This window comes from Mucor mucedo (assembly GCF_025094135.1).
Source record: "Mucor mucedo strain NRRL 3635 chromosome Unknown EV154scaffold_58, whole genome shotgun sequence".
In the NCBI taxonomy this organism is placed as follows: Eukaryota; Fungi; Mucoromycota; class Mucoromycetes; order Mucorales; family Mucoraceae; genus Mucor; species Mucor mucedo.
The window spans coordinates 16,382-41,511 of NW_026252342.1; the positions used below are offsets into that span (position 1 = coordinate 16,382).

General features: G+C 37.7%; 12 protein-coding genes across 12 annotated transcripts; 7 read left to right on the top strand and 5 right to left on the bottom strand.

Annotated features, from left to right (window-relative positions):
• Window positions 1-3,751: 3,751 nt before the first annotated feature.
• EV154DRAFT_394815 (uncharacterized protein) lies at window positions 3,752-3,937 on the top strand (the record flags this gene model as incomplete). Its single annotated transcript, XM_051595170.1, has 1 exon — window positions 3,752-3,937. A coding segment is annotated over one exon (186 nt), but the record flags the coding sequence as incomplete, so codon positions are not given.
• Window positions 3,938-5,867: 1,930 nt separating this feature from the next.
• EV154DRAFT_538468 (rab small monomeric GTPase) lies at window positions 5,868-6,768 on the top strand (the record flags this gene model as incomplete). Its single annotated transcript, XM_051604277.1, has 6 exons — window positions 5,868-5,897; window positions 5,958-5,980; window positions 6,035-6,161; window positions 6,214-6,438; window positions 6,498-6,547; window positions 6,600-6,768. 6 exons carry the CDS (start codon window positions 5,868-5,870, stop codon window positions 6,766-6,768), a joined length of 624 nt encoding a protein of 207 aa, XP_051456621.1.
• A 75-nt stretch (window positions 6,769-6,843) lies between these two features.
• EV154DRAFT_422452 (Manganese/iron superoxide dismutase) lies at window positions 6,844-7,830 on the bottom strand (the record flags this gene model as incomplete). The annotated part of the gene is made up of 6 exons (XM_051596084.1): window positions 6,844-6,948; window positions 7,004-7,041; window positions 7,114-7,177; window positions 7,251-7,270; window positions 7,327-7,657; window positions 7,717-7,830. The coding sequence occupies 6 exons, from the start codon at window positions 7,828-7,830 to the stop codon at window positions 6,844-6,846; spliced, it is 672 nt and encodes a 223-aa protein (XP_051456622.1).
• A 28-nt stretch (window positions 7,831-7,858) lies between these two features.
• On the bottom strand, window positions 7,859-10,235 carry EV154DRAFT_511878 (alkaline-phosphatase-like protein). The gene is made up of 9 exons (XM_051601859.1): window positions 10,186-10,235; window positions 10,027-10,120; window positions 9,843-9,942; window positions 9,546-9,782; window positions 9,085-9,482; window positions 8,683-9,014; window positions 8,377-8,629; window positions 8,156-8,319; window positions 7,859-8,103 (listed from the first exon to the last, which is right to left on the bottom strand). The coding sequence occupies exons 2-9, from the start codon at window positions 10,090-10,092 to the stop codon at window positions 8,037-8,039; spliced, it is 1,617 nt and encodes a 538-aa protein (XP_051456623.1). The 5' UTR covers window positions 10,093-10,120; window positions 10,186-10,235; the 3' UTR covers window positions 7,859-8,036.
• A 259-nt stretch (window positions 10,236-10,494) lies between these two features.
• Window positions 10,495-11,205, top strand: EV154DRAFT_511881 (uncharacterized protein). The gene is made up of 3 exons (XM_051601860.1): window positions 10,495-10,612; window positions 10,670-10,923; window positions 10,976-11,205. The coding sequence occupies exons 1-3, from the start codon at window positions 10,565-10,567 to the stop codon at window positions 11,109-11,111; spliced, it is 438 nt and encodes a 145-aa protein (XP_051456624.1). The 5' UTR covers window positions 10,495-10,564; the 3' UTR covers window positions 11,112-11,205.
• Window positions 11,206-11,235: 30 nt separating this feature from the next.
• On the top strand, window positions 11,236-12,120 carry EV154DRAFT_552398 (adenylylsulfate kinase). The gene is made up of 3 exons (XM_051605050.1): window positions 11,236-11,335; window positions 11,400-11,591; window positions 11,650-12,120. The coding sequence occupies exons 1-3, from the start codon at window positions 11,264-11,266 to the stop codon at window positions 12,010-12,012; spliced, it is 627 nt and encodes a 208-aa protein (XP_051456625.1). The 5' UTR covers window positions 11,236-11,263; the 3' UTR covers window positions 12,013-12,120.
• Window positions 12,121-14,153: 2,033 nt separating this feature from the next.
• On the bottom strand, window positions 14,154-15,272 carry EV154DRAFT_511884 (uncharacterized protein). The gene has a single exon (XM_051601861.1). It carries the CDS (start codon window positions 15,175-15,177, stop codon window positions 14,281-14,283), a length of 897 nt encoding a protein of 298 aa, XP_051456626.1. The 5' UTR covers window positions 15,178-15,272; the 3' UTR covers window positions 14,154-14,280.
• A 168-nt stretch (window positions 15,273-15,440) lies between these two features.
• Window positions 15,441-16,250, bottom strand: EV154DRAFT_511885 (uncharacterized protein). Its single transcript, XM_051601862.1, has 2 exons — window positions 15,950-16,250; window positions 15,441-15,896 (listed from the first exon to the last, which is right to left on the bottom strand). The coding sequence occupies exons 1-2, from the start codon at window positions 16,099-16,101 to the stop codon at window positions 15,836-15,838; spliced, it is 213 nt and encodes a 70-aa protein (XP_051456627.1). The 5' UTR covers window positions 16,102-16,250; the 3' UTR covers window positions 15,441-15,835.
• Window positions 16,251-16,288: 38 nt separating this feature from the next.
• Window positions 16,289-20,382, top strand: EV154DRAFT_552400 (uncharacterized protein; the record flags this gene model as incomplete). Its single annotated transcript, XM_051605051.1, has 3 exons — window positions 16,289-16,394; window positions 16,728-17,102; window positions 17,254-20,382. The coding sequence occupies 3 exons, from the start codon at window positions 16,289-16,291 to the stop codon at window positions 20,373-20,375; spliced, it is 3,603 nt and encodes a 1,200-aa protein (XP_051456628.1). The 3' UTR covers window positions 20,376-20,382.
• A 23-nt stretch (window positions 20,383-20,405) lies between these two features.
• Window positions 20,406-21,484, bottom strand: EV154DRAFT_590553 (uncharacterized protein; the record flags this gene model as incomplete). The annotated part of the gene is made up of 2 exons (XM_051606878.1): window positions 20,746-21,484; window positions 20,406-20,656 (listed from the first exon to the last, which is right to left on the bottom strand). The coding sequence occupies exons 1-2, from the start codon at window positions 21,368-21,370 to the stop codon at window positions 20,406-20,408; spliced, it is 876 nt and encodes a 291-aa protein (XP_051456629.1). The 5' UTR covers window positions 21,371-21,484.
• Window positions 21,483-22,799, top strand: EV154DRAFT_254370 (Maf1 regulator-domain-containing protein). The gene is made up of 6 exons (XM_051594623.1): window positions 21,483-21,725; window positions 21,802-22,114; window positions 22,193-22,297; window positions 22,372-22,443; window positions 22,514-22,579; window positions 22,678-22,799. The coding sequence occupies exons 1-6, from the start codon at window positions 21,626-21,628 to the stop codon at window positions 22,715-22,717; spliced, it is 696 nt and encodes a 231-aa protein (XP_051456630.1). The 5' UTR covers window positions 21,483-21,625; the 3' UTR covers window positions 22,718-22,799.
• A 401-nt stretch (window positions 22,800-23,200) lies between these two features.
• On the top strand, window positions 23,201-24,441 carry EV154DRAFT_511896 (uncharacterized protein). The gene is made up of 3 exons (XM_051601863.1): window positions 23,201-23,645; window positions 23,714-23,729; window positions 23,793-24,441. The coding sequence occupies exons 1-3, from the start codon at window positions 23,536-23,538 to the stop codon at window positions 24,333-24,335; spliced, it is 669 nt and encodes a 222-aa protein (XP_051456631.1). The 5' UTR covers window positions 23,201-23,535; the 3' UTR covers window positions 24,336-24,441.
• Window positions 24,442-25,130: the final 689 nt, after the last annotated feature.

Here is a 25,130-nt window from a genome sequence, read left to right on the forward strand (position 1 = left end):
AACAGCGTGTCGAAACTGAATTAAATCAGCTTGAATCTATGGTGGAAACCGAAAGATAGTGGTTGTCTGACCAACTAGGTGAATTAGCTCGTAGTGCTGGTGAAGTACTTGGTCGTCTCGTTACCGAATATAGTTGGCCTACTCTTCAAGATTGTTATGACCTACAAGTTCCTCAAGAGGTTTTCAATCTGCTTACTCCTAATCATGGTGTAGGTCTGCCCAACCATTGTCTGCAAGCAAACAACATTATGAATGAAGTTCGTGCTTATGTTCAACAGGTGTTAGGTCAGTCCACTAGATCTATGGAAGTCGAACAACAAGGTGGTAGTAATAAGAATGATTCGAGACAGGATGTTGGAAAGCGTTATCGTAAGATTATTCCATTTGATCCTAAGAATTTGACCAACTCGGAGGAGGCTCGAGTTTGGTTGTCAAAGTACCAATGGTACTCAAAGTATGATGGTGTATCGGAGTTGTCAAGAATGAAAGATTTACCCATGTACTTGGATGGTATGGCATTTACCTGGTTTGTAGCGTTACCCGATCCGACTCAAAAGTCGTGGGAATTGTTTTCAGGAGCTTTCTTAAAACAATATGCTGGTGGGTTAAGCACCAATGAAGCTGCTCTTCAGGAGTTGAAGAATATCACGAAAGGAAACATGCCCATGCACGAATTTGGTATTAAATTAATTGGTTTATTTAATCGTGCTAACGTTTTTGCTCTGAATCTGCAGTTAGATTACTTGCGAGGAAAGCTACCTCACAAGTTAGGAGAAACGTTGATTATGAAAGACCCTCAGTCTTTTGAGGAAGCTATTTCAATTTGTTCCCGAATGGAAGCTCACCTGAACACTTCTGGTAGTGGAAGCTCGTCGGTGTTACCTCTGACTTCGTTGACTCCAAGTTTATATTCGACAACGCAAAATAGTCAGCAGCAACGTGAGACTCGTATATGCTACAGGTGCAAGAAGCCTGGTCATCTGAAAAAGGATTGTCGTGTCAAGACTAGCGGTGGCAATTACCGTGATACAAATGGGGGTTCTCGTAGAAATGACCGTCATTTTCGTACTGATACAAGAAAAGTGAATAATCAGGTATCAGAGGATATTGTTGTCAAGGATACTCCTTCTATTTTTTCTAGATTTAAGATGAACGTTGCATCTGTCGGTGACAGTAAATTTCGTTTTTATGTGGATGCACGCACTATTGATGGAACACCTTTACCACGTATTTTGGTGGATACAGATTCAATGATTAGCACCATGACGATGAAGACAGCTCAGGGGCTAAAATTACCTGTGGACAACTGTGACCCAGTAGAAATCGAATACGGTAATGTTACTTGCCAAGTAACTGATTGTATGGCTACTTTAGCCTTTACCACGGAAGATATTTTATCGGCTAAAGCTCGTGTTTATGTGGTCGAGAATCAAAATGAAGAAATTATCCTTGGCATGGACTGGATGGAGTCTGAACAGATTTGTCTGATGACACATTTGAAAAAGATGTTTAAAACTAACTCTGCTAATATTAACACACTCAATGTTGACAGTATTACCGAAGCTCTCTTGGCTGAATTTCCTGGTATTACTTCGGTTTCGGAACAACAAGCTTTGACTTTGGCCCCTTATAAACACCGCATCGAGACAGGCGATGTGGCTCCAGTTGCGACAAGAGATTATAGACGTCCCCCAGCAGAAGTTCTACAGATTGACGAAATGGTGCAAGAGTATTTGAAGAAAGGTGTTATCCAAGCAAGTGATAGTCCTTGGTCGTCTCCGGTAGTATTAGTTAACAAGCCCGATGGTACTAAACGTTTTTGTGTGGATTACAGAAACCTAAACAAGGTAACCATCCCTGACAAGTACCCCATTCCGCGTATAGCCGAATTATTAGATCAGCTTACTGGAAACCAATATTTCACTACAATGGATCTCAAATCCGGATATTGGCACATTCCTGTTGCTGAGGAACATCGAGAAAAAACCGCTTTTTTGGCCAATGGTTCCCTTTATGAATTCAAGGTTCTTCCTTTTGGTGTTACCAATGGTCCCCCTACGTTTCAACGTTTTATGAAAGGAGTCTTGAGTGGTCTCAAGAATGTGATGGTATATCTCGATGATATCATTTGTTTTAACATTTCTTTTGAAGAACACATACAGAATTTGAAATTAGTATTACTGTAGCTCGTCTGCAAGAGTTCAATTTAAGAATTTCACCCGATAAATGTCAGTGGATCCAACCTGAAGTAAAATTTTTAGGTTTTTTGGTCGGTGCAAATGGTATTCGAGCAAATCCAGACAAGACTGCTGCCATTCGAGATTGGCCTCTTCCGCAAACCGTCAAGGCCTTACAACGTTTTTTAGGTATATGTGTCTTTTATCACCGCTTTATCAAAAATTTAGCAATGATCGCCGCTCCCCTTTATCAGCTGTTGAAGAAAGATGAAGAATTTATTTGGTCACCTGCTCGACTGCAAGCATTTGAAGATTTAAAATGTACGGTGTGTAATCTTACATCATTAGCTTATCCAGATCCTGCACTTCCGTTCGATTTGCATACAGATGCTAGTACTGTCGGTATCGGTGCTGTGTTGGTTCAAGGTGGTCGACCGGTTGCTTTTGCTAGTAGGTCCCTCACACCAGCGGAAAAGAATTACAGCACCACAGAACAAGAATGTTTGACCGTTGTTTGGTCACTCGACTATTTTTATTGCTATATTTATGGGTCTAATCTTACTATTTATAAAGACCATATGGCTCTCAAGTCCATTCTTACTACTAAAATGCCTCGTGGTCGTATTTCTCGTTGGATAATGACAATTCAAAGCTACCAATTCAACATTGTCCACAAGAAAGGTATTCTGAATGTCGACGCCGATGCTCTTAGCCGTCAACATCAACAAAATGTTCAGTTCTCTTCCGACATCAATATCCAAGATTTAGATGGATCCGCATTAATTCGTTTACAGAAAGATGACCCTATAGTCTCAGCTCTTCAAAAGGGGGGAGAATCTGGATCAAATCAAGAATTTGGATACCATAAGGGGATATTTTGTAGAAATAGTGTTATAGTGTTACCAAGAAAACTAATTCCGTCCATATTAAAAATGGTGCACGATGGACCCACAAGTGGTCACTTTGGTTTAGATAAGACTTTAGAAAAAGTGAAGCAAATTGGTTGGTGGCTGGCGATGATTAATGATATCAAGGACTGGATTAGAGCATGCACCAAGTGTCAAATATACAAAACAGATACGAAGAATACTACACCTCCATTGAAAAGTATCATGCCATCTTATGTTGGTGAAATCTGGGCTGCAGATATCGCTATTCTCCCGACTTCCAAGATAGGCAACTCATATGTATTAGTCATGATGGAATATCTAACAAAGTGGGCTATTACCACTGCATTACCTTCATTTGATTCAGATCATGTCGCTCAGGTACTATTATTCGAAGTAGTATTAAAATTTGGTATAATTAGGAGACTCATCACGGATAACGGATCAAATTTTGTGTCGGATGCAATGAATACGGTGTGTACAAGACTTGATATAAAGAGATCCATGACTAGTGTAGAGCACCCCAATACTGATGGATTGGTCGAACGATTTAATAGAACTCTCAAAGATGGATTAGCCTTATATGTTGATCAAGACCCACTAACCTGGGATGAATATTTACCTTTCGTTACTTTTGCTTACAACACTTCCAAACATGCATCAACTGGATATTCCCCATTCAAACTCTTATATGGTAGAAGTCCTGATATTCCAGTTCGTCAAGATTTAAAGATGATCGAACCGAAAACGTATGAAAGTGAAAGATGGTTAATTTATTTGAATAAGCACTTGCCAGCTCTACATTCCGATGCTCTGTCGAAAATCGAAAAGGCTCATGCAAGACAAAAGAAATTCTATGATCCTGCTGGTTCAGTAACTTATGATTATCAAATTGGTGATTTGATCAAGAGAAGAAACTTGGAAAAACTTACATTCCCAAAGAAACGGTGGTCTGGTCCCTGGGTTATCTTGGCTAAGAACAATGAAGAAGGCACCTCATGGGTCATTCAACGCCAAGGTACTTCTGACCCTATGGATAGGACAACTGCGAATGTCAAACACATGCGCCCTTGGATTTCTCAAGACAATAATGAAGACACTATCTAAAGGAGAAAGATTGTGATCATATGCAAGTCACGCACATTACTTTTAGCAGCCATGCGTTTGCCATTATGTATATCTATGCCCGTATGTCACTTATGCAGTAAACCACCATTCTATGCCATCAACTTATGATCAATATGCTACGCCTTCTATTACTTTACTTTATACTTAAATCCGATTATGAATTGATATAAATACTTTACTTGATTTTATGAATAAAAAGAATAATCATTTTTCTATCTTTAACTTTAACAGTCCCCAATAAACCCCAATTATTATGTAATATTCAGACGTTCGGTACTTAAATAGAAAGTTAAGATAATAAAAATAAGATACTTTATTTAATAATGATTGTTTGGAGTATTTATAGTTTAGGGATAATTGCTGCGGATGGGATAAGTATATGTGTTAGTGTAATTCAGGATAAGTATGAAGTGCTGCGGTCTTGACGACGCAGTAGGTGGATAGTGATACGAGAGTGAGAGTGGCTTGACTGGATATTCGGAGTTTAGAGTATTACATATTACACCCCAATTTTTTGACTGCTTTTCTCCCCTTTTTCCATAAAAGGGGTCCCCAAAAACAAATAAACATTTCTTCAGTCAGTCTTTACTTCACTTTGAATTTGTCATTAAGTCTCGTCTTAATCCATCTTTTTAGTTATTGAATTTAATAAGATCTTAATTATACTTGAACATAACTTCCTACTTAAATCATCAAATTAAAGATTCAGTTGTACATTACTACTCCTTCGAATTCTGCATTGAACTGATTTCGTCGCTAAAGTTATCCAAAGCTATAACCTTTTTATTATTATTTCTAAATAAGTTGACTATTTTCACAGTCTGGTGCTCACTATAAATACATCTGTTATTCTTCCTTTTATTCCTTATTTTAAATTTCATACCAAAAACCTTACAACAATATAGAATTATGTACTCGAATTAGTAGAAGTTGTATAGCAGTATACATGCGTATGCTGGTATGCAACATCAAAGGTTGTTTTAATTTCATAGTTTATTTATTTAAACGATTTGCTTAATTATTCTCAAATAAATCGTACCCAAATACGACAATACTAGTCATTACAGATATTTTCTTCGACAACTCAATGTCATGAGCAGTAACTATTTTTACACTCGTCTAAAATGCTATCTTATTACCGATGAGACCTGATAACATAAATATACAGACAATCAACGCCACGCCATCCCGAAAGGTTGTAAATCAAACACATGCATGCCCTCAGCTTAAAAAGATGAAGCGATCTCCTAAAACTTGTTTTGTTTGTGTGGATAAATTCGCTTGTAGTGGTAAATTAAATTCCCAATCATGCTTAAACAAATGCGTGATATTTTATAATGATAAATGTCCTGGACGGTTCCATATATACTATCAACCCCTAAAATATTTTAGAAACCCCCACTGATTAGCGAACCCTTGTTTTCTTTTCCAAAAGAAAACTAATCAAGTACAAAAATCTGTGTTTTCTTATATTTTGCAATAAAAAAAAATACACCCGGTAACTTCTTTTTTTTTAAGAGAACATTGGCACCCAAAAGCAAAAGCATTAAAAATAATTCCTCCTTGGGGCATAAGGCCATCTTCAGACAAGAAAATAGACTGAGTTTAAATTTAATTTAATTTTGGTGTCCAAAATGAACGTTTTTTTTTTCTTTTCGATAAACAGCATCTTAACATGTCTACTAGAAAGAAGGTTCTACTGAAGGTAACGACGGAAATAAAATTCAGTTGCGCAATAAAGCTTACAACTTTTGATGTCATATAGGTTATTATTCTTGGAGATAGTGGGTAAGATAGTAGCAATGTTACATGTCACGTTTTAGCTAATGGATAATTGACCAGTGTTGGCAAGACTTCTTTGATGAACCAGTATGTAAACAAGAAATTCAGCGGCCAGTATAAGGCAACCATTGGAGCAGACTTTTTAACAAAAGAAGTCATGGTTGATGACAAATTAGTCACTATGCAGGTATTGTACATACCTATGGCAGTTTGCTTTTTGCTCATAATTTTTTATTTAGATTTGGGACACAGCAGGTCAAGAGCGTTTTCAATCTTTGGGTGTCGCATTTTATCGTGGTGCCGATTGCTGTGTTCTAGTATACGACGTAAACAATAATAAGAGTTATGAATCACTTGGTCAATGGCATGATGAGTTTCTGGTTCAAGCTTCACCGCGTGATCCTGATAATTTTCCTTTTGTTGTATTAGGTAATAAAGTCGATGTTGATGAGTCCAAGCGTATGGTAAGATACAAGAGAAATATGTGCCCTGCTTGCTTATCACTTACCGCTTTTTTTCTTAGGTATCTCAAAAACGTGCTATGGCTTTTTGTCAAGCCAAGGGCAATATCCCGTAAGTACTCTATAATTTCATCAATATTACAGCATATTTATCATTTCGTCAGTTATTTTGAAACCTCCGCAAAGGAGGCTATTAACGTCGAACAAGCTTTCCAAACAATTGCAAAGAATGCTCTTCAACAAGAAACGGACGTCGAACTTTACAGTGACATTAGTGACCCCATCCGTATTGATAGCGATAACACTAAAGATTTTAGTGGGTGCGCATGTTAATTTAGCATCAAACAATATCAATCATAATTTTACAAAAACATGGTTTCCACGATTTTAAATTTATTAAAAAAAAAATTAAGAAGCCTTAGCAAAACGTTCAGCGACTGTAGTCCAGTTGACAACTTCCCAAATGTTCTTGAGGTAATCAGGACGGACGTTCTTGTATTGCAAGTAGTAAGCCTAATAAAGAAATACGTTAAATTGGTTTCTGGCATCATACACAGCATTAACTTACATGCTCCCAAACATCAATACCCAAAAGAGGAGTCAAGTCTAAAGATGTTACAAAAAAGAAAAAAAAAGTTTGATTAGTCACCCTAAATAAATTTTATGCAAAATACGCACGAAGTAAAGGATCTTGGTTAGGGGTGGTAGCAATTTCGACGCGCTTGGAAGCCTTGTTATAACCCTGTTTTTTATAGAAAAAAAAAAAAGTAGAATAAATATCATATATTTATCATGAATAGATATCAGATACATACCAACCAGGCCCATCCAGAACCTAAAACAATACGAATTAATTTAAATTAAAAAAAGACACATTGTCAATGTACGTACCTTGAACACCAGCAGCAGCAGCATTAAATTGCTTTACGAAATCATCGAATGAACCAAACTCCTTTGCAATAGCAGAAGATAAGGCACCCTTGGGAAGAGATCCACCACCGTTGGCCTTGGGGGTCAAGTTTTGCCAGAAGAGAGTATGATTGATATGTCCACCACCGTTGAACTTGAGAGCACCTTGAAGGGCAAGTTGTTGGGTCAAGTCATTAGCTTGGAAAGCGCCAGAGAGCTTTTCTTCGGCTTGATTATAACCGTTAACATAAGCTTGATGATGCTTGCTATGATGAAGCTTCATGATCTCAGTGTTGATATAAGGCTCAAGACCCTAACAGAAAACAAAGGTCAATACTGGCGTTATTTCGCGTGATAATTTAATTTTTTTACATCATATTCGTAAGGAAGCTCGGGCAAAGTAACCTTTGTACGGATTGAGGTCAAGGGACGGAGAGTCGACTTGATGGTAGATGATTTGATAGAACGAGCAGCAATTGAAAGCATTTTTGGATATGGCAAAAGAAAAGGAAAATTTTAAATCAGAAAAAAAACCCCCACATATTTATTAATTTTTTTTTCTGTTCTGTTACACAGCGCAAAAATTATGATGATGTCAGAATCAGGCCAAGTGCCGCGTTTTTTATTGTGGAAACGGGTAAAGTTTTAGCGTTATCAATTTTATAACCAATGATTTGGTGCAAGAAAAATATTTAACCGTGGTATACTGTTGGACGGCGTTTATGGTCTAACGTTTGAAAACTAGAATCTTTCTTGTCACTACAAGAACTTGTTAGTTTGCAGGAAAAGTGATAAAGTGATCCTGTCCTACCTCTTCTCAACAAGTCTCTTTGTAATATCATCAATGTCCAAACCAAGATAATCAACAATGAAGTCACCAATTTCTGTGTTTTCATGACTTCCTCGTAAGACCTCAGTGCCATCGCCTTTTGCGTATAAATTAACATCGACAGCAGTGTGGCCATGGGTAGTCCACTATGTTCAGAAATGTAAGTTTCTGTTACCCATTATCTGTTAACTATATATACTTACTCCGATCTCTGCACGTCGTGAAACCATTTCAGCAAAAATATTAGCCAAGTGAATGGTAGTGATATTTTCTGTTGGTTCCCAGGCATTTACTTTAGCAACCTCCTGATCTGTAATATCGTCGATGCCCAATCCTGCTTTGATCAAAATGTTTCGCAAAAAGCTTTGTGTAGAAGTTTTGGCAACACGTGCACTATCCCAAGCTAACGCTAATGCCTCCGATGAGTTTTGTACACGCTTTACAACTTCAGGATACCTGTCCTTTATTGTTAGTTGGCTATGACAAGTGATCACGAGTAAGGTACTCACCAAATATATTCAGGGTATTCTTCACCAACTTGTCTACCGGCAGTAAAACCACCAGTTTCATGATCACTTGTAGAGATAACAACGGTATTAGGGTTTTCCTCAACAAATTTTGTAACCATTGCAACCGTTCTCTGATATTCCAAAATTTCATGAACGTGTGCGGCAGGATCATTTGTATGAGCTCCCATATCGATACGACTACCTTCAATCATCAAAAAGAAACCAGTGTCTTGCTTTTCTGACTGCTTTTTCAAAATTGATAAAGCCTTGGCAGCCATCTCGTGAAGAGCAGGCTGTTCACTGGGTTTTCTATCCATTTCATAGTCCATATGCTGTATGTATATATACCAAAAAAAAAGAAATGGGTCAGATTGGAGTTTACGTTTTGATAAAATAACCTACGCCTGGGGAAAACAGGGCCATAACGGGTAATTGTACATCAACATCAATTTTATCAAACTTTTGTCTACTACCCTTGCCATAAATCACTTGCCAACCAAACTGTTCCTGGGCTTCAACAAAAAGGTCACGACCATCTTCTCTGCAACTATCCTGGGTTGTGTTACTAAGAAATTCACATACGCCACCACCAAACATAATATCAACTGTGCGACCCAATGGATTGTGACCGATCTGCTGTTCGGCAATCTCATTTTCTGATTCACGCCATTGGACATGGGAGGAGAATGCGGCAGGTGTAGCGTGGGTAATACGAGAAGTTACGACTAGACCTGTTAGCATATCTTTATGAATCTTTGCAGATTCCAAAACTGTTCCACATGGGATTTCTTGGGGGTCAACTAAAAAAAAAAAAATTTAATGATTACATGATCGTATTTGTTTGTTTGGGGATTACCACATACATCCAATAGCACCATTGTACGATTTTTTCGCGCATGAAAACGCAGTTGCCCCTGCAGCGCTATCAGTAATCAGGCTTGAGGAACTCTGAGTACGACTATGACCCACATGGATTCTATCCAATGGCAGCATATATTTCATTTCTCTTTCATTTAACCATTGATCATATTGTCTAGCAAAGGTTTCAGATGCAGGGCCGAATCCATCACTTATCATCATGATCACATTTTTCTTGGGAACTTTACGATTGAGTTAGAAATTTAAATGCAAATCTTAATTTTGTTTTGTTTTGTTTTTACCTGGCTCGATAGTGGTGCCTAAAAAAATCGCAGAAGCAATAATTGCAGAACCCGCTAAACCAAGGATAGAAGCACCTACAATAAGATTGAGCTTCTTTTTCTATATAAAAAAAAATAAAGAAAATTACACGCAAAAGTTAGTTCAAATAAAAGAAAAAGTGACAATAATAGCAGAAAAAATTACATAGGCTGGAACTTGTTTAGGTGAAGATCTCTCAGGATCAGTTGGAATGGAGTTGTAGTTGCTCATCGTGAACAAGCAAAAACCAAAAATAATGTAATAAAGAAAAAGAAAAAGCAAACTTTAATGTGATTCAATCTAATTTATCTATCAAATCATAGGGGTATTTTTTTTATTACCAATTATGGTAATCACAAAATTATAACCTCCATTGGACCTTTGGTCATCATTGTTCGTCAAAACTTCAACCAAATAAATAAACGGTTTATTTATTCATCATCGATCACACTTCATATAAAAAAAAAGTGATCATGTTATTCTTTTCTTTTTAGATCTATTTACAACCATTATGAAGCAATATACCGAAAATTTTAGTCAGCCTATCCCTCCTGCTTACAGCAAACAAGAAAACAACAACAGCAGTAATGATATTAACAGTAATTTATCATCGTCTGTTACCTTGGATTCGATTGAAAAACCAAAGGAAACCCATGCTGCAAATGTCATTCATAAATGGAGATTTATTCTCCGCATCTTTCAAATGCTCAACGTCATTGGTTCATTTGGGTTCCAAGCAAGCGCAAGCACTGTAGATAAGACGTTAAAAAAATTACACGATTCTTTAGAGTAACATTTTACATTGTAGTGGTCTGGGAAAAATGTACCCTTTAAGAGCGTGTCATTATTTTATTTCTTTTATGCTATTGAATGGTTATCGTTTATATGGAGTGCCTTTTGTATTTATGTCAGTTTATCCATGAAGATGAACAAAACTGCTACAGGAAATATCAAACCGGCCATTGTTTTTGCTGTGGATACGCTGTTAGCTGCTTTATTAGGCATTGGAATCAGCACAGAAATAGGAACCTACACCTGTCCGGCTGGTGGGTTCAATGGATGGTAAGATAAATACGTCTTATCTTTTTATCTATTCTTAATTTAGTATGTCTAGGTGTAATTTTTATAATGCCGGTCTTTGCTTTGGCATGATGCTGTTTTTAAGTTTTGGAATAAGCGCATTATGGGATTTATTTAATGGGCTTTCATGTTTACGCACAAAATCATCTTCAAATAACAATCTTGTATGAATTGGACTACCTTATGGCGCAATCCCAGGAACCGCCCAATAAAACTATGCCGTTAGACACTATTTTTCATCTCCGCATTTTAATAAAAATCCCCCATCATCTTTCTTTTTTTTTGCCTCTTCCTCATAACAAGCTTTTTATAAATATTAAATATGTCCACTAACATTACATGGCACGAAGGTAGCGTCTCCTTGGCTGAACGTCAGACTCTTTTGAACCAAAAGGTAAGATATGCAAGATATGATGTGCATACATGGTTAGGCTAACGCGCAGAAAATTTAAAAAAAGGGTTTCACTCTTTGGTTCACTGGTCTCTCTGCCTCTGGTAAATCTACTTTGGCTTCTGCTTTAGAACAAACTTTGCTTCACGCTGGCGTCAATGCTTATCGTTTAGATGGTGACAACATTCGTTTCGGTTTGAATAAGAACTTGGGTTTTGGTCCTGATGATCGTACCGAGAACATTCGTCGTATTTCAGAGGTAAGTTTGATACGTGTGCATGGCAGAAAGGGATTATGTATTTAAATCAATCAATTAGGTTGCCAAGTTGTTTGCTGATGCTACTGTTATTGCTATCACTGCTTTTATCAGTCCTTATAGAGCTGATCGTGATACTGCCAGAGCTCTTCATCAAGCTGCCAACATCCCCTTCATTGAAGTGTATGCTGATGCTCCTCTTTCTGTTGTCGAAGAACGTGATCCCAAGGGTCTTTACAAGAAGGCTAAGGCTGGTGAGATCAAGGAATTCACTGGTATCTCTGCTCCTTATGAAGCTCCCGAGAATGCTGAAATCCACATCAAGACTCACGAAGGCACTGTCGAACAAGGTGTTCAACAAATCTTGGATTATCTTGTCAAGAACAACCATCTCACCACTGATCAAATTGCCAAGAAGAACTAAAAAAAAGAGAGAGAGTAATATTAGTGCAATCATTGCGTGTATCTGTATTTTTATAATTTAGTGATCAATGGACCGTGTATAGAAATAAATCATTGTCATTTCCCCACCTTTTTTTTTTTTGACGAGAAATTGTAATTGGTATAAATGGTAGGCATAGACCATCCATAAGCATATTTACAAAATCTTTTTGAGATTTATGCAACTACCAGTCTAATTACACAAGAAACGTTTGCATAAAGAGAAGCTATGACAAAGGAAGATCGCATCGTCACCCGACTTGGATGGCGCAGCGAATTCTCAGAAACAATTGTTTTGCTTTATCATCACTGCTGACAAAGATCCCACCCCCCTCATTTTCTATCTCATTTACATCAGTATCATTTATTTACTAAACATTATTTATTTACAATATTGCCCGATTTTAATCTTGAAACGGGTAAATCTGAAAGAAGTTTGTCCATCATGGTCAGTAACATCCGCTTGGAAAGATCTCCAAATTACGGCTACTCTCTTTTTCACGCCGCAACTGCAACCGGAGTCAAATGGTCAAAACCTTATTGTTGAAAAACTGTCCAACATATGCGATTCACGGCACATGAAGCTTTTTTTTTTAAAAAAAAAGCTAGTATATAGTTTACAGCTTGTTTGTTATTTGTCATGAGCTGGAGATGCGTAACCTGAGCTGTACTGAGTAAATAAATATAGATCCATATGCCCGTTATGCTTCTACATATCTAGTATCAATGATTGAGTGTGATTTTATTGGGTGATCGATATTTAACAACGATTCAACTTAGCCTCTGATACATTTATTTTTCTGTTAACGGAATATGCTCTCTGGAGTTTCGATCGGATGATAAACAATATGACCCCACTAAAATTAGAATGTCAATAGCATGGATTAAAAAATAATTATGGTTTATGTCAGAATGTGATCACTATCCAAAACTGACAAAACAATTTCATTGCAGAGTCATCAACAGAGACACCAAATCAGTCTATTAGCGTCTGTAAAATGACAGTTTTGATGACAGCTCAGCTATGGTAAAAAAAAACAGAGTTTTGTCGTCGGTGTTAAATGCAAAAGAACGTTTTACGAAATAAGATATCTCCTCTCAACGTGGATTAATCAATGATAATTAATGGGCAATGATCAACGATTACTTTGACAGGAAGTCAAAAAGTGTCATCACCATCATAAGAACACGTGGAACTCTCAAATAATTTTAACGCTGCCAAAAAGCTATTAGTAAATGGGTTGAAGAAAAATTGCGTCGATCTGTAACAATTTATAAACTCGATATTGCTCATAAATTCGTCGGGAGCAAAGAATTGCCAGTAACAAAGGTTTCTATACATACGCATTATGAAAAACATATTTTATTGTAAATATTACGTTTTATTTACATAGGAAGTTTAATAATATCTGCATTTATAGTATTTCAATGAGTGTTTATTGAATAAAGCTCTTCATTCCAAAATTGAAACATTGGCTGTTTAATATAGAATGCCTTTTTTTTTTTTTTTGTTATAGCTTTGCATCCTCTAAAATTTAACAAGAATAGGCAGACGTAAAACGAGCACCACCAGGTTTAATAAAGAGGATCCAGCAGCTCATATTTAAACATAGCAAAGTCAACAGTTATCAGAGCTAAACAAAAAGGAATCAATACCTCTTGAACAGCAAGAGAGTTTAACATTTTTAAAAAGTTGCTGTGAGTTTGTTACGGTGTCTGGCAGGTCATGATTTACGGCCTCCTGTGTATGAAAAAAAAATCGACAAGGCAATCTTGTTAGTGAACATTATAGAAAACAAGTACGAATTATAAGAGTACTTTCGATCCAATGCACTCGTTGCAAAACTTGAGTACTTCCACCCTATTTGAACATGATTATCATTGGTCAACAGAAGCTTCTTCTACTACTAATACTTTTCATGAACATGAATCACTATTTTGAATTTAAGAACGATTTCTTTTTGTCTGCTAAATAATGAAATCTAACATAATCAGGAGCGACCTAGAGTTTGGGAGGGGGTAATTTTAACCGCACACAGGCGAGCAATTGCTATACGTAATTTTGCCGCGGGTTTATTGTAGACATTGTGAAAAAAAAAAAAGGAACTAGAACCCCGAATTCGAATATTATTATGACGATGAATTCTTATCTTTTTATTTTTTTACAATCGCATACATATATTTGAATAGAAAACCAAAAAAAAAGGGGGGGGGGGCAGTGGGTGGGTGGAAGGGACGGTATATAGATTGATCAAATCTCGGATCCGATACTGTAGTTGACACTTTGTACATTATTAAAGACGGCAATATGTTTGTTGTGATCCGGAATCATATCGTCTTCGTCCAAATTATCGAACCTAGACACAGGAATATATTGAGATCCAAAGGCTGGTTTCTTTGGGAGATAATCGCCAATGAAAAAGATGCAATGAAGTGCAAAACATAAACCGACGATGGAGATATCAAATATGTAGAATGTCCATTCAGTGCTGCCGATAGGACCCTCCAAGCCAGTTGTGTACAAGCAGGCCGTATATATCGAGCGGATGAAGAGTAACGTGGATGTGACAATGATTAGCATAATCGCACGTTCTTTGGCGTAAGGTTGATTCTTCACAGAAATTACGTATTCTGGACTTTGACGGATGTAAAGCGCAATAAACACAAAGCATGTAAATAGGATTGCATGCACAGAAAGGCCGATAATATTGACAACAATAAGAGCGTTGCCTTTATCAATCACTCGTTGCACCCAGAAGAAAAGGACCTCGACTATAAAAAAGAACCAGGTAACAAATGCAGGATTTAAAAAGAATTGCGTTGACTGAACATTCGACCGCTTGATGATTTTGCCTAGAGTAATATAGTTGACCAAAGTAAGAACGGAAGAAGGTATCATTAAGAATATTGTCATGATGATAAATTTAGAGAATGACGGTGAGCTGAGAAAGGCTGCTCTATAAACAAATCCACTGGATTCTATAAAAGCTATGACTGGTAGCATATACAGGAAATTGGGGCCTTTAGACATGTATATACGAGTGACCAAGTAGATTGCAATAAAGTCAAAGTTTATCAAAGACATAACAGCCAGAGATGTGCTGGGTCTGTAGTGAAAAAAAGTCATTACTGGGTCTGCGGTCTCCATAGTGTGCGTAAATAATAATAATAAAAAAAGGTTTTCAAAAAATATATATATATATAAAAAAAAAACGAGAAAGTGAAAGAGAAGGACAATTTGAGTTTAGTATTTATAGAATCTTGGCGGGATTGTCGTTAAAAATGTCTTGGGTGCTATTCTCGGGTATTGAAATCCCCCCAAACGTCTGCACTAAAATAGTAACGATACATTTATTATATGGGTAAATAACCTGTGATCACCTTTCGTTTCATGGAGATTTTGTCGCTTTTTTTTTTTTCTTTTTTTTTTACATGGGAACAGACATTGTATCAGTCAAATGGATCCTTATAGTATAAAAAAGCACAATGTTACAAATATTACCCATTGGAAGCCCGCCCAAGATTACATTTGCTCTCATAAATCAATAGCTATTGAGGCAAGGTCAAGTCCCGGATCAACTTGAGTTGTTCAACATGTAGTGAGTGATGAAATATTGAAACGCCAAGGACGAGCTTTTGTTGCAGACATTTTGTACCTATAATTTGTTCTAAAAACAGCATGTCAACATATAAAACAAATTACAAGCAATTAACGAGACCATTCTTTTTACTAAAAAAGGCTTGTACATAACCTATTCTGTTCTCCTTTATAAAAAGCACTGACGGGGATCAATGAAGTCCAGCTCTTACCGAGTTACCTGTAAGCAGTTGTTGATCAACCCGCGGGATAGGGAGGGGCAGATTGTCCTTTTCAGCTGGGTTTCAGCAGTTTTTTTTTTTTTTTTTTTGGGAAGAGCCACGAAATTTGATTTAACATGTTTAGAGGGTTGATGTACGTTAATCTCAGATGCATATTGAGTTGAATTTGTCTACCCACTAATCTATTAGCCCTTAAAATGGAGAGGCAGATCGTAAAAATAAAAGAAAAAAACCTCAACCACCCAATGGACATGTGTGACCATCTTTGTTTTAATTCATATTATAGCGCCCCCCCCCCCCTTATCGGTATTACATTTGGAGGTATACATAGGGTTGATTGTGTCACGTAATTTGTGTTTGACAATCGCCTGAATTTTGGCACAGCATATATCCCGAATCCGGCGTATCGAAATTAAGCGTAAAAAATTTACAATGAAAACATGCATGCAAGATTTGATAGTACGTCAGAAACCATGGTTATTGCAGCTTTCAAGACATCCAAAAAAAAAATAAAAAAAATTGCAGGAATCTTGATGCTTGCTAAATGTCAAACTGCCAAGTAGTTTTGTTGTTGTTTTAAATGCCTTGTTGGCACGGCAATCGAATTAGCAGCTTCATGGAAACATGAGGGTCATACGTCTGCAGCCACATACAAACACTGTCATTGTACGACAATCACAATAATAAAGACGCAATCCGTTTGGGATATTCTTTATTTTCATCCTTCTTGATATATATTTTTTTCTTTGTTCTCTCTCCATCCAGAAAAAAAAAAAAAAGTAAGGCAATGGGTAGAATTCAACTTTTTTTGTTGTTTGTTCGATTTTATCCGTTATTAAATCAGATTTTATATTTAAAAAAAATTTCTTCTCATAACAGTGAGTGCTTTGACGATTGAAGAAGTAAGAATGATGGAGAGCCAGATTGAAGATCATATCTATCCTCCTGTCCGGCCTTTTAAGCCTCATGCGTATGATGAGGATATGCCTGACAGTGTTGAGGGAGCCAATGGCGGTGTCAGCTATAAACCAAACACGCCTGATACCGGAATGGATAAACCCAATACACCTGATGTCCCTATAGAGAATAAACCCAATCGAGCTGATGTCCCTATAGAAAATAAACCTCACACGCTTGAAGCCAGGTCCTCTGCCGATCCTTGCCCATCGGAGGTGACAACCATTGATATTGAAAGGGAAGAAGAAAGAAGAAGGATCAAATTGAGTGCTCAAGAAGAAGAATACGCTGCTATTAGTAAAATGATTTGGCCACCGCCTTAAAGACAAAGAGAGAGACAGAGAAAAAGATACGCCCTTTCTTTAATAAACTTTTTTTTTTTTTTTTTTTTTTTTTTTTTTTTTGGTTTGACGAAGTAAATTGTAAATTACTATGGCGATGTCAAAAGAATGCTGCGAATATGAGGCCCATGCGTTAAGAAGTAGGCGCAAAGCACCCTTCCCTATCGAGGTGCCAGAGTTACTTTTCTACATTCGATATCGTGCACGGAACAGCACATTTTGTAACTACATGTCTAATCTCCACGACCATCCTGACCACGGTACTTCCTGGCTTAACGCAATGAACACCCATGTCGACGTCAGGGCAGAAATGGAGAAAAATATACAAAAATGGAGCATTGATCTAACCCTTTATCCTCCCCTCATCGGTGCCAGGCACATTGTCACTCTACGTCTACCTCACAGCACTACTGAACCACACACGAAGCTTGCACGTCCCGCCGTGTCTAAACCCACACCCACACCCACACCCACACCCACACCCACACCCAAAGCCAAACCTACACCCACACCCAAGCCAAAATCCAAACCCACACCCAAGCCAAGACCCAAACCTGCACCCAAACCCAAGCCTACACCCAAGCCCACCCTCACAGAAATTCTCGCTAGTCGCGATAACGCTCCTAGAGAACCTGGAAAGAAGAGGGGTTACTGTATCTCATCAGAAACCGTGCAATTGGTACATGACTTGGGTATTGCAGGTAAAGGCTCGTACTCTGTTGCTTCTCTCCCCCGAAGTCAAAATAGCTTACCGAATCGTACATCGAATGTCAGACAATCTGAAAATATGGAATTAAACTACCCTGAACAACGTTCCATCGTGCTACCTGATGATCCTATGGATCCTAGAAAGAGGGAAGTTCAGCCCACAAGCCCTTCACCATCATCATCAGCACAGATCCAACCTGCCACCAAAACGACCATCCCTACCATCATAACGACACCAACACCCACTACGGCAATAAACGCTACCGATTCCAGGCAACCGCCCATTGAGAAACCTAGCACAAATCCCGTACCACCTGAAAACCTGTCAAAGTCACATCCTGTTACCTCCACAAAGAGAAAATCAGCTGAAAAGGAAAAAAAGGTAGAAGGCAAGGAAAAACGTGTCAAGGGGGCAAGTGCGATCGATGAATGGCCAATTGTCTTGATTGAGTCGTGGGATCCGTACAAAAAACAAATTAATGTGTTATTAGATGTTCCCATTGCAGCAATGGAAAACAACGATACCGATGTGGAAGAGGATGTCGATGTGGAAGAGGATGTCGATATGGAAGAGGGTGTCGATATGGAAGAGGGTGTCGATGCAGAAGACGATGTCTATACGGAAGAGGATATCGATGTAGAAGAAGGTACCGATACTGCTGATATAGACCCTGACGATACATCATTCAATATCCCAGATTACGACAGACACGCGATGGATGTTGAAATAAATCCAGTACCTGATCAACAACAAGTTCCCTCCTCACCACCACCACCTCCTCCTAAAAAACGTGTACCCGTGGTTATTGAAGCTGCCTCAGATCAAGACGATTCGGAAGAAGAAGGATTGACACTGAATCAATATGATGCTAGTGAAGCACAGAAATTTCCCCCACTCATCACCACCACCACCGCCAAGGATGAGGCGATCACTCATCTCTCCAATTTCTTTTTGAATGATGATGATAATAGCAGTTTTGAAGACTATGATGATTTTGAAGATTATACAGGAATCGATATTCAAACACAGGAAGCTCTCTCTCAATCACAAACCCTGTATCAATCACAGATCGTGTCAGACTCACAGTCCATGGAAACAAGTTTAGTTCAAAAGGAGGAGGATGTGACACAGAAGAAGGATCATGGTGATACGTCTGAATCAGTGATCATGCGTGATGGAGAAAAGGATCCTCGTGCCATGATGCATGAGATTGATTTGGAAGCTGTGTTTGCTGATGAGGATGATTTGTTTCGTGACATGGAGGATTCAGAAAGTTTTGAATTGGATGATCATTTACAGGCGGAGGATATGGATAGTGAGGAGTTGTCTGTCGGAATGGAAGAGATTTGGGTTGAACCTGCAATTTTGAAAGAGGAATCCGTGGACCGGGTCAAGCTAGAGGATGCCATCACACTGGTGGAAGCAGAAGAGGCCATCCCACTGGAGGAAGAAGAAGAAGAAGAGGATATCATTCCACTAGAGGAAGAAGAAGAGATCATCTCACTGAAGGAAGAAGAGGAGTTCATTCCGATGATGGAAGAGTTGATTAACCCAACACAGGAAGAAGAGCCAATGGACGAATCGCCTATGGATCGACAAGATATGGAAACAAGGAATTCTGTCATTGACTTGCACATCCAAAATAAAAATCCCATGGTGGATTCACAACTGCAAACAGACATTAGAAATCCTATTGTGGATTTACGACTGCAACCCAACCTCAGGAATCCCGTGGTCGACTTGAAACTAGACGATCTTATCGAGTCCCATAATCCCATTGTGGATCTACGCTTGGATGAGGAGGATATCATTGATTACAATAACCCGGTGGTGGATTTACGGCTTGTTTGGAGCGATGATGAAGAGGAGGTACAAACAAAAAAAAAGCATCCACGAAAAGTCGTTCGTTTCGTGGACGAGTGTGATGAATATGGCAATAAAAGTACTATTGATGATGATACGGGTCATGACGACGGTGGCCATCACGACGAGGGTGGTTATGACGACGAGGGTTCTCATTACAACGAGGGTGGTTATAACGACGGTGGCCATCACGACGAGGGTGGTTATGACGACAAGACTGGTTATGTCGAAGAGACTGGTTATGTCAACGAGGGTGTTCATGTCGACGAGGGTGTTCATGTCGACGAGAGTGGCTATGTCGACGAGGGTGTTCATGTCGACGAGGGTGGCTATGTCGACGAGGGTGTTCATGTCGACGAGGGTGTTCATGACGAAGAGGGTGTTCATGACGAAGAGGTTGGTGATAATGATGATAATCATGACATTGAAGAGGAGGATATGGATGAGGAGGATCAGTTCTTTCAAGGCCTTGTGACTCGAACCAGTTGTGAGATTCCCGATCTGGAGACAGACGATGAATTATTAAAGGAGGCGTACCAGCAATATCTTGTTGAAAAAAAAATGGACGAGGAACTTGGGGTATACTTGGGTATTCGCGTGCCAGAAGCGGTTTTGATGGTGATGAGTCATATCACCATTAGACCGTATACAGAATAAAAAAAAAAAGAGAGAAAACAAAAAAAAAAATTAATTTATTGTAAAATTTCTACGTAATAAGAGTGATTGTGATAGGGAGCGATAGATAGGTTGAGTGATAAAATCTTGAACAGATTGAATAGGTGAATCATGTTCTAAACCATAAATACGTTCAATGTAACAGGCAATGGAATGACCTACGAGTTCATAATCCACGCCAATAATGAGATCTGTGCGAAGATGGCTGGATTGATAAAATAGGCTTGAATTGTTTAAACTTGTGGGTAAAATAGGTGATGTTCCTAATAATTTAAAGATATTTTTTTAAAGTTAATTTTTTTTTCCCCCTTCTTTTAAGTCAACTATGTTCAATGCATATATTAAAAATTACCTATCAAGAATTGGACCCAAGTGGTAAACCATTTTTTTTCAATGAGATACACATATTTTTCTTGTCCGTTTGTGAATAAGGCTTGTTCAATGGATCTTCGATGTTGGATATTGAATGGTAACTGAGTCATGAATTGAATGATTCTTCTAGAGATGTAGATTTCTGATTTAGACTGATCTAGCTGTCTTTGACAAGCATGACAATAGACTTCAATAAAATGGACAGTGGATAACCTCACAAAAATCAAATGCTGATGACAAGAAGAAAGATGGTTGGAGGAGAGGCAATTAGGTTCTATGCAAATGTCAAGTGAGGTGGTATCATCCAATGCATTTGCCATTCCTCCTATAAGCGTTTCTCTGATTGATTGCAAATGAGCGACATGACGGTAATTGATATGGTGACACATTTGATCGGCATGACCAGAGATCAACAAGTTCCACCAAGATTGATGAGGAGAACAATATCCAATATGAAATTTTCTTTGGACGAGATCACGCCAGAATAAATCATTTCCTGTAAGAACATGAAATGAATGGCAGGTACTTGTAAATGAGAGAAGATCTCTTGTGTTTAAATGCAGCAAGACGAGTAGTATGATTTCGTTTGGTAGAGAAAAGGTCATCTAATAAAAAAAAGGGCGATGTCAAATCAAAAAAAAAAAAATCCTGCAATTGCAGTTCTTTAACGGCGATTTAAATAAGAAAGTGACACAGAAATTTGAACCAATCATTTGTAGTAAGTAATGCACACTAAAAAAAAAAAGCATCTATATTTCATCTTGAAACCAAGGCAGAAATTCCACCCACCCCCCTAAATTTCTCTCTCTTCTTTTCTTTTTTCTTACTAAACCAATACACAAAAAAAAAAATATACACAAATGAAATTTCTGGAAGTGGACTCTTTAGATTTAATAAACACCGACTTTAGATGGGAGACATCTGAATGCATATTAACAGGACGTGTTGAAGCGTACTCTTGTAAGGCCCCCCCTCTTTGTTGTTTAGAAGAAAGGAAGAATAAAAAGCTAACGTTTGCGTTATATAAAAAAAAAAGGTAAATCTGCAGGAACAGACAAAAAGCTTTACAAGACGTTAGAGAACAGATACAATGCCGACTTGTTAGCACCTGGGTCCATCTCGCCAGATGAGTTGCAGATTATTTCTCCATTTGGTAGATTGACGGAAGCTGCACCTCGCAAAACATTCTTTTATTTACTTGCTACCTTAAACGCTGCCTTTCCTGAACATGACTTTGAAGACGTTCGACCCGACCAATTTTTGAAATTGCCCTCGATAGAGATGGTGATGAATTCTGTAAATACGACCTTATTCAATCTAGGTAATGATGTGATTGTGAATCGATACAGGTAAAAAAAAAAGACATAGCAGCGGAAAAAAAGAGATCATTGGTGTGTGTGTGTATATATAATTAACATGATGTATAGGTTATGGGATGTGATGGATGAGATTGTTCAATTGAACGAGTGTGATATTTATACCTATAATCCTGATGTGGACGACGATCCAATGAACGAAGAAGAAGGTTACCTGTAAGCACTGCAAAAAAAAAAAGGACCCAATCATATTTTATACCTGGGAACTGACATCATTATTTCCTAATTAGGTGGTCCATGAACTATTTCTTTTTTAATCGAAAATTAAAACGAATGATTTTCTTTTCTATCAAGAGTGAAAGGTAAAGTGCGGGGTGGGAGAAGGTTCATATTTTTAAATATGTGTGTATTCTGACATAGCCAACTCTGTAGTATGAATGCTCCAACGGCTGAAGATGATATTGAAGATATTGAAGATGATGACACGATGGGAGCAAGGTAAGCAATCATCGGTCCTTATAATATTTTAGCGTATTGATCCCTTTTTTTCATGTGTCCCCTTCCACACACCCCCCTTTTTACTCCTTCTTATTTAGGCGTTATCATGACGAATTTTCCATGGATGATATGGAATAAGAAAACATACCATATATATTGTTTTATAATAAACATCAAAATATTTAAGCGCTTTGTAATCAAGTAAAGAAGAAGTGTCCTTTTTCTTTTGAGGCGTTTTTACATGTGAGTGGTACAGGATGATCCAATCCAAAGGGCAAAAACCTTATCAAAGGGGAAAGAAGAACCCCCTTAAAAGAGTAGCCACGGCTAATGTTTGACTAGACTCATTTTAAGGTTTTTGGGCTGTTGTGTAAGAAACGTCAATCATTTAATATACACATGGTTTAATTAGCGTGTGGAACTTTTTCTTTCCAAGATCAATCATGCTGTTATTTTATCTATTCTTGGTTAGCTTATAAAGAAGAGTGTGTCGAACCTAAAAAGCAATAGAGAGAGAGAAGGTATAGCAAATATGTGCGGCAAAAAGAAAGAAAAATTGCATTTTATTTAGCCTCAAAATTTCATCATATTAAAGTAACACGTTAAAAAACGCATGATCCCATTATTTTTAAAAGAACGAATTCCATAAATTACAAGTATAGGATTGACAGGCGTTTGGGCTCACGGAACAAAACGTCATTTGACCTAATAATTTTTTTTTTTTTTTTTTTTTGGGTTTCCGCTCTATTATTGTGTCCATTACCTACCTTTCGGGTTGAACTTTCTCCTTTAAAAACCTACTCACACCCTATCATTTTATTATTAAAAACTCCTTTTTTTGTGTGTGTATATACACTTTGGGCTAAAATGGCGTTGTTATTTATAATATTTACCCAGACTCGCTCTCTTTCTCTCTCTTTCTTTCTCTTTTTCCTCACTTAAAAAAAATTATCCACATGCAACAAAAACGAACAAGAAACTCAAGACCCAAGGTATTTCAATGCACTGGATATGGCGACTGCAAGATGGTATTCACCAGAAGTGAGCATCTGGCACGTCATCTCAGGTAAGCTAATACATTATTTTAGCTTATCAAATCTTTATACTAATTTACACACTCATAAAAAAAAAAAGAAAACATACAGGCGAGGTGAGTCTTTCTGTTAAACAAATCAGTTTGAATAGCATATACTCATACCTTCTCTCTTTTTAGAAACCCTTTGTCTGCATTGTACCTCTCTGTACTAAAGCATTCAGCCGATTTGATAATATGATGCAACACACGCAAACACACCGTAGTAATAGCTACAACATTATTACAGCTAAAGAACGACATCATACGCGGGCAACTCGAGCCCAAGCTAAGAAGGAAGAGACGAATGAAGAGATAAAGAAACCATTACAGATCCAAACAACACACTCTGTATCTTCTGGCCTGTTCTCACCTGTTTCACCACAAAGTAACACACCTTCACCCAACCCAAAGAAACGAGCTTATTCATACTCTTCCTGCTACTCTTCTGATGAAGAAGGATCTACATCAAGCACCCATACCAACACTAACACCCATACCAACAACGTTACTAGCCGACGAAGATTATCGATAGCCGATTTATGTAACCCTATCAGTACAGGTCCCGTCTGTTTAACAAAGGACGAATATGAAGCTCTCGAAGGAATTGGCCGTTTTCGACATTCTCCTCCAGTGTTTTTCGACTCTTTGAAAGATCTAGCCTCTCAAAACTTATTCAGATGAATTTATCTCTCTTTCTTTCTTTCTTTTTTTTTTCCCACTCTGATAACTCTTTTTTTTTTTTCCCTTTTTCTTCAAAAAAAAAAAATGTACATATTATTTTCTTCCCCCCCCCCCTTTTTTCCGTTATCTTGTCAATTAAAAAAAATATTTTTTTCTCATGCACTAAATCATAAAAGTATTAGTTGCAAGTAATAGTTACAATTTGTTTTTGTTCAGGCACACTTGAAGAAACGCCGTATTGTATTACGTTAAATAAACAGGAAGCATGACTATCAAGTCATGCGCTTGGTGAGAAAAAGCAAGCTTATTGGATAGATTTTTTTTTTTTTTTTTTGGGTAAGTAAGTGGTTCCTGCTTTCTACAATATGAAAGAGAGACCAACGGCGATCTCCCCTTAGAAACACTCTTGTGATATGCGAACCCTTGTGACACACTAAAAAAAAAAATAGGTTCTTGAACGTCATCCTTTCCGAATGGCCCCTAAAACTAATTTAGTCTATATGCTAAAAAAAACAAAGCATGTGTGAGAGATTTTTTTTTTTTTTTTTGATTTTTTATAAAATGGGGAACACACAGACACTTCTTATATTTGTTGATGATTTAAAAATAGATCTCCCCCCCCCCCTTCTCTCTGATCTTATCGAACCATTTTATATATTCAAATCCAGATTCCCGCCTCTTTTTTTTTTCTTATACCAAAAAGTTACCCTCATCCTACGAGTGTGTCCTACCTAAAATATGAGAGAAACCCCCCGTTAAAAAAATGTGACGTGGTTTTTATTTCTCTCTCTGTTA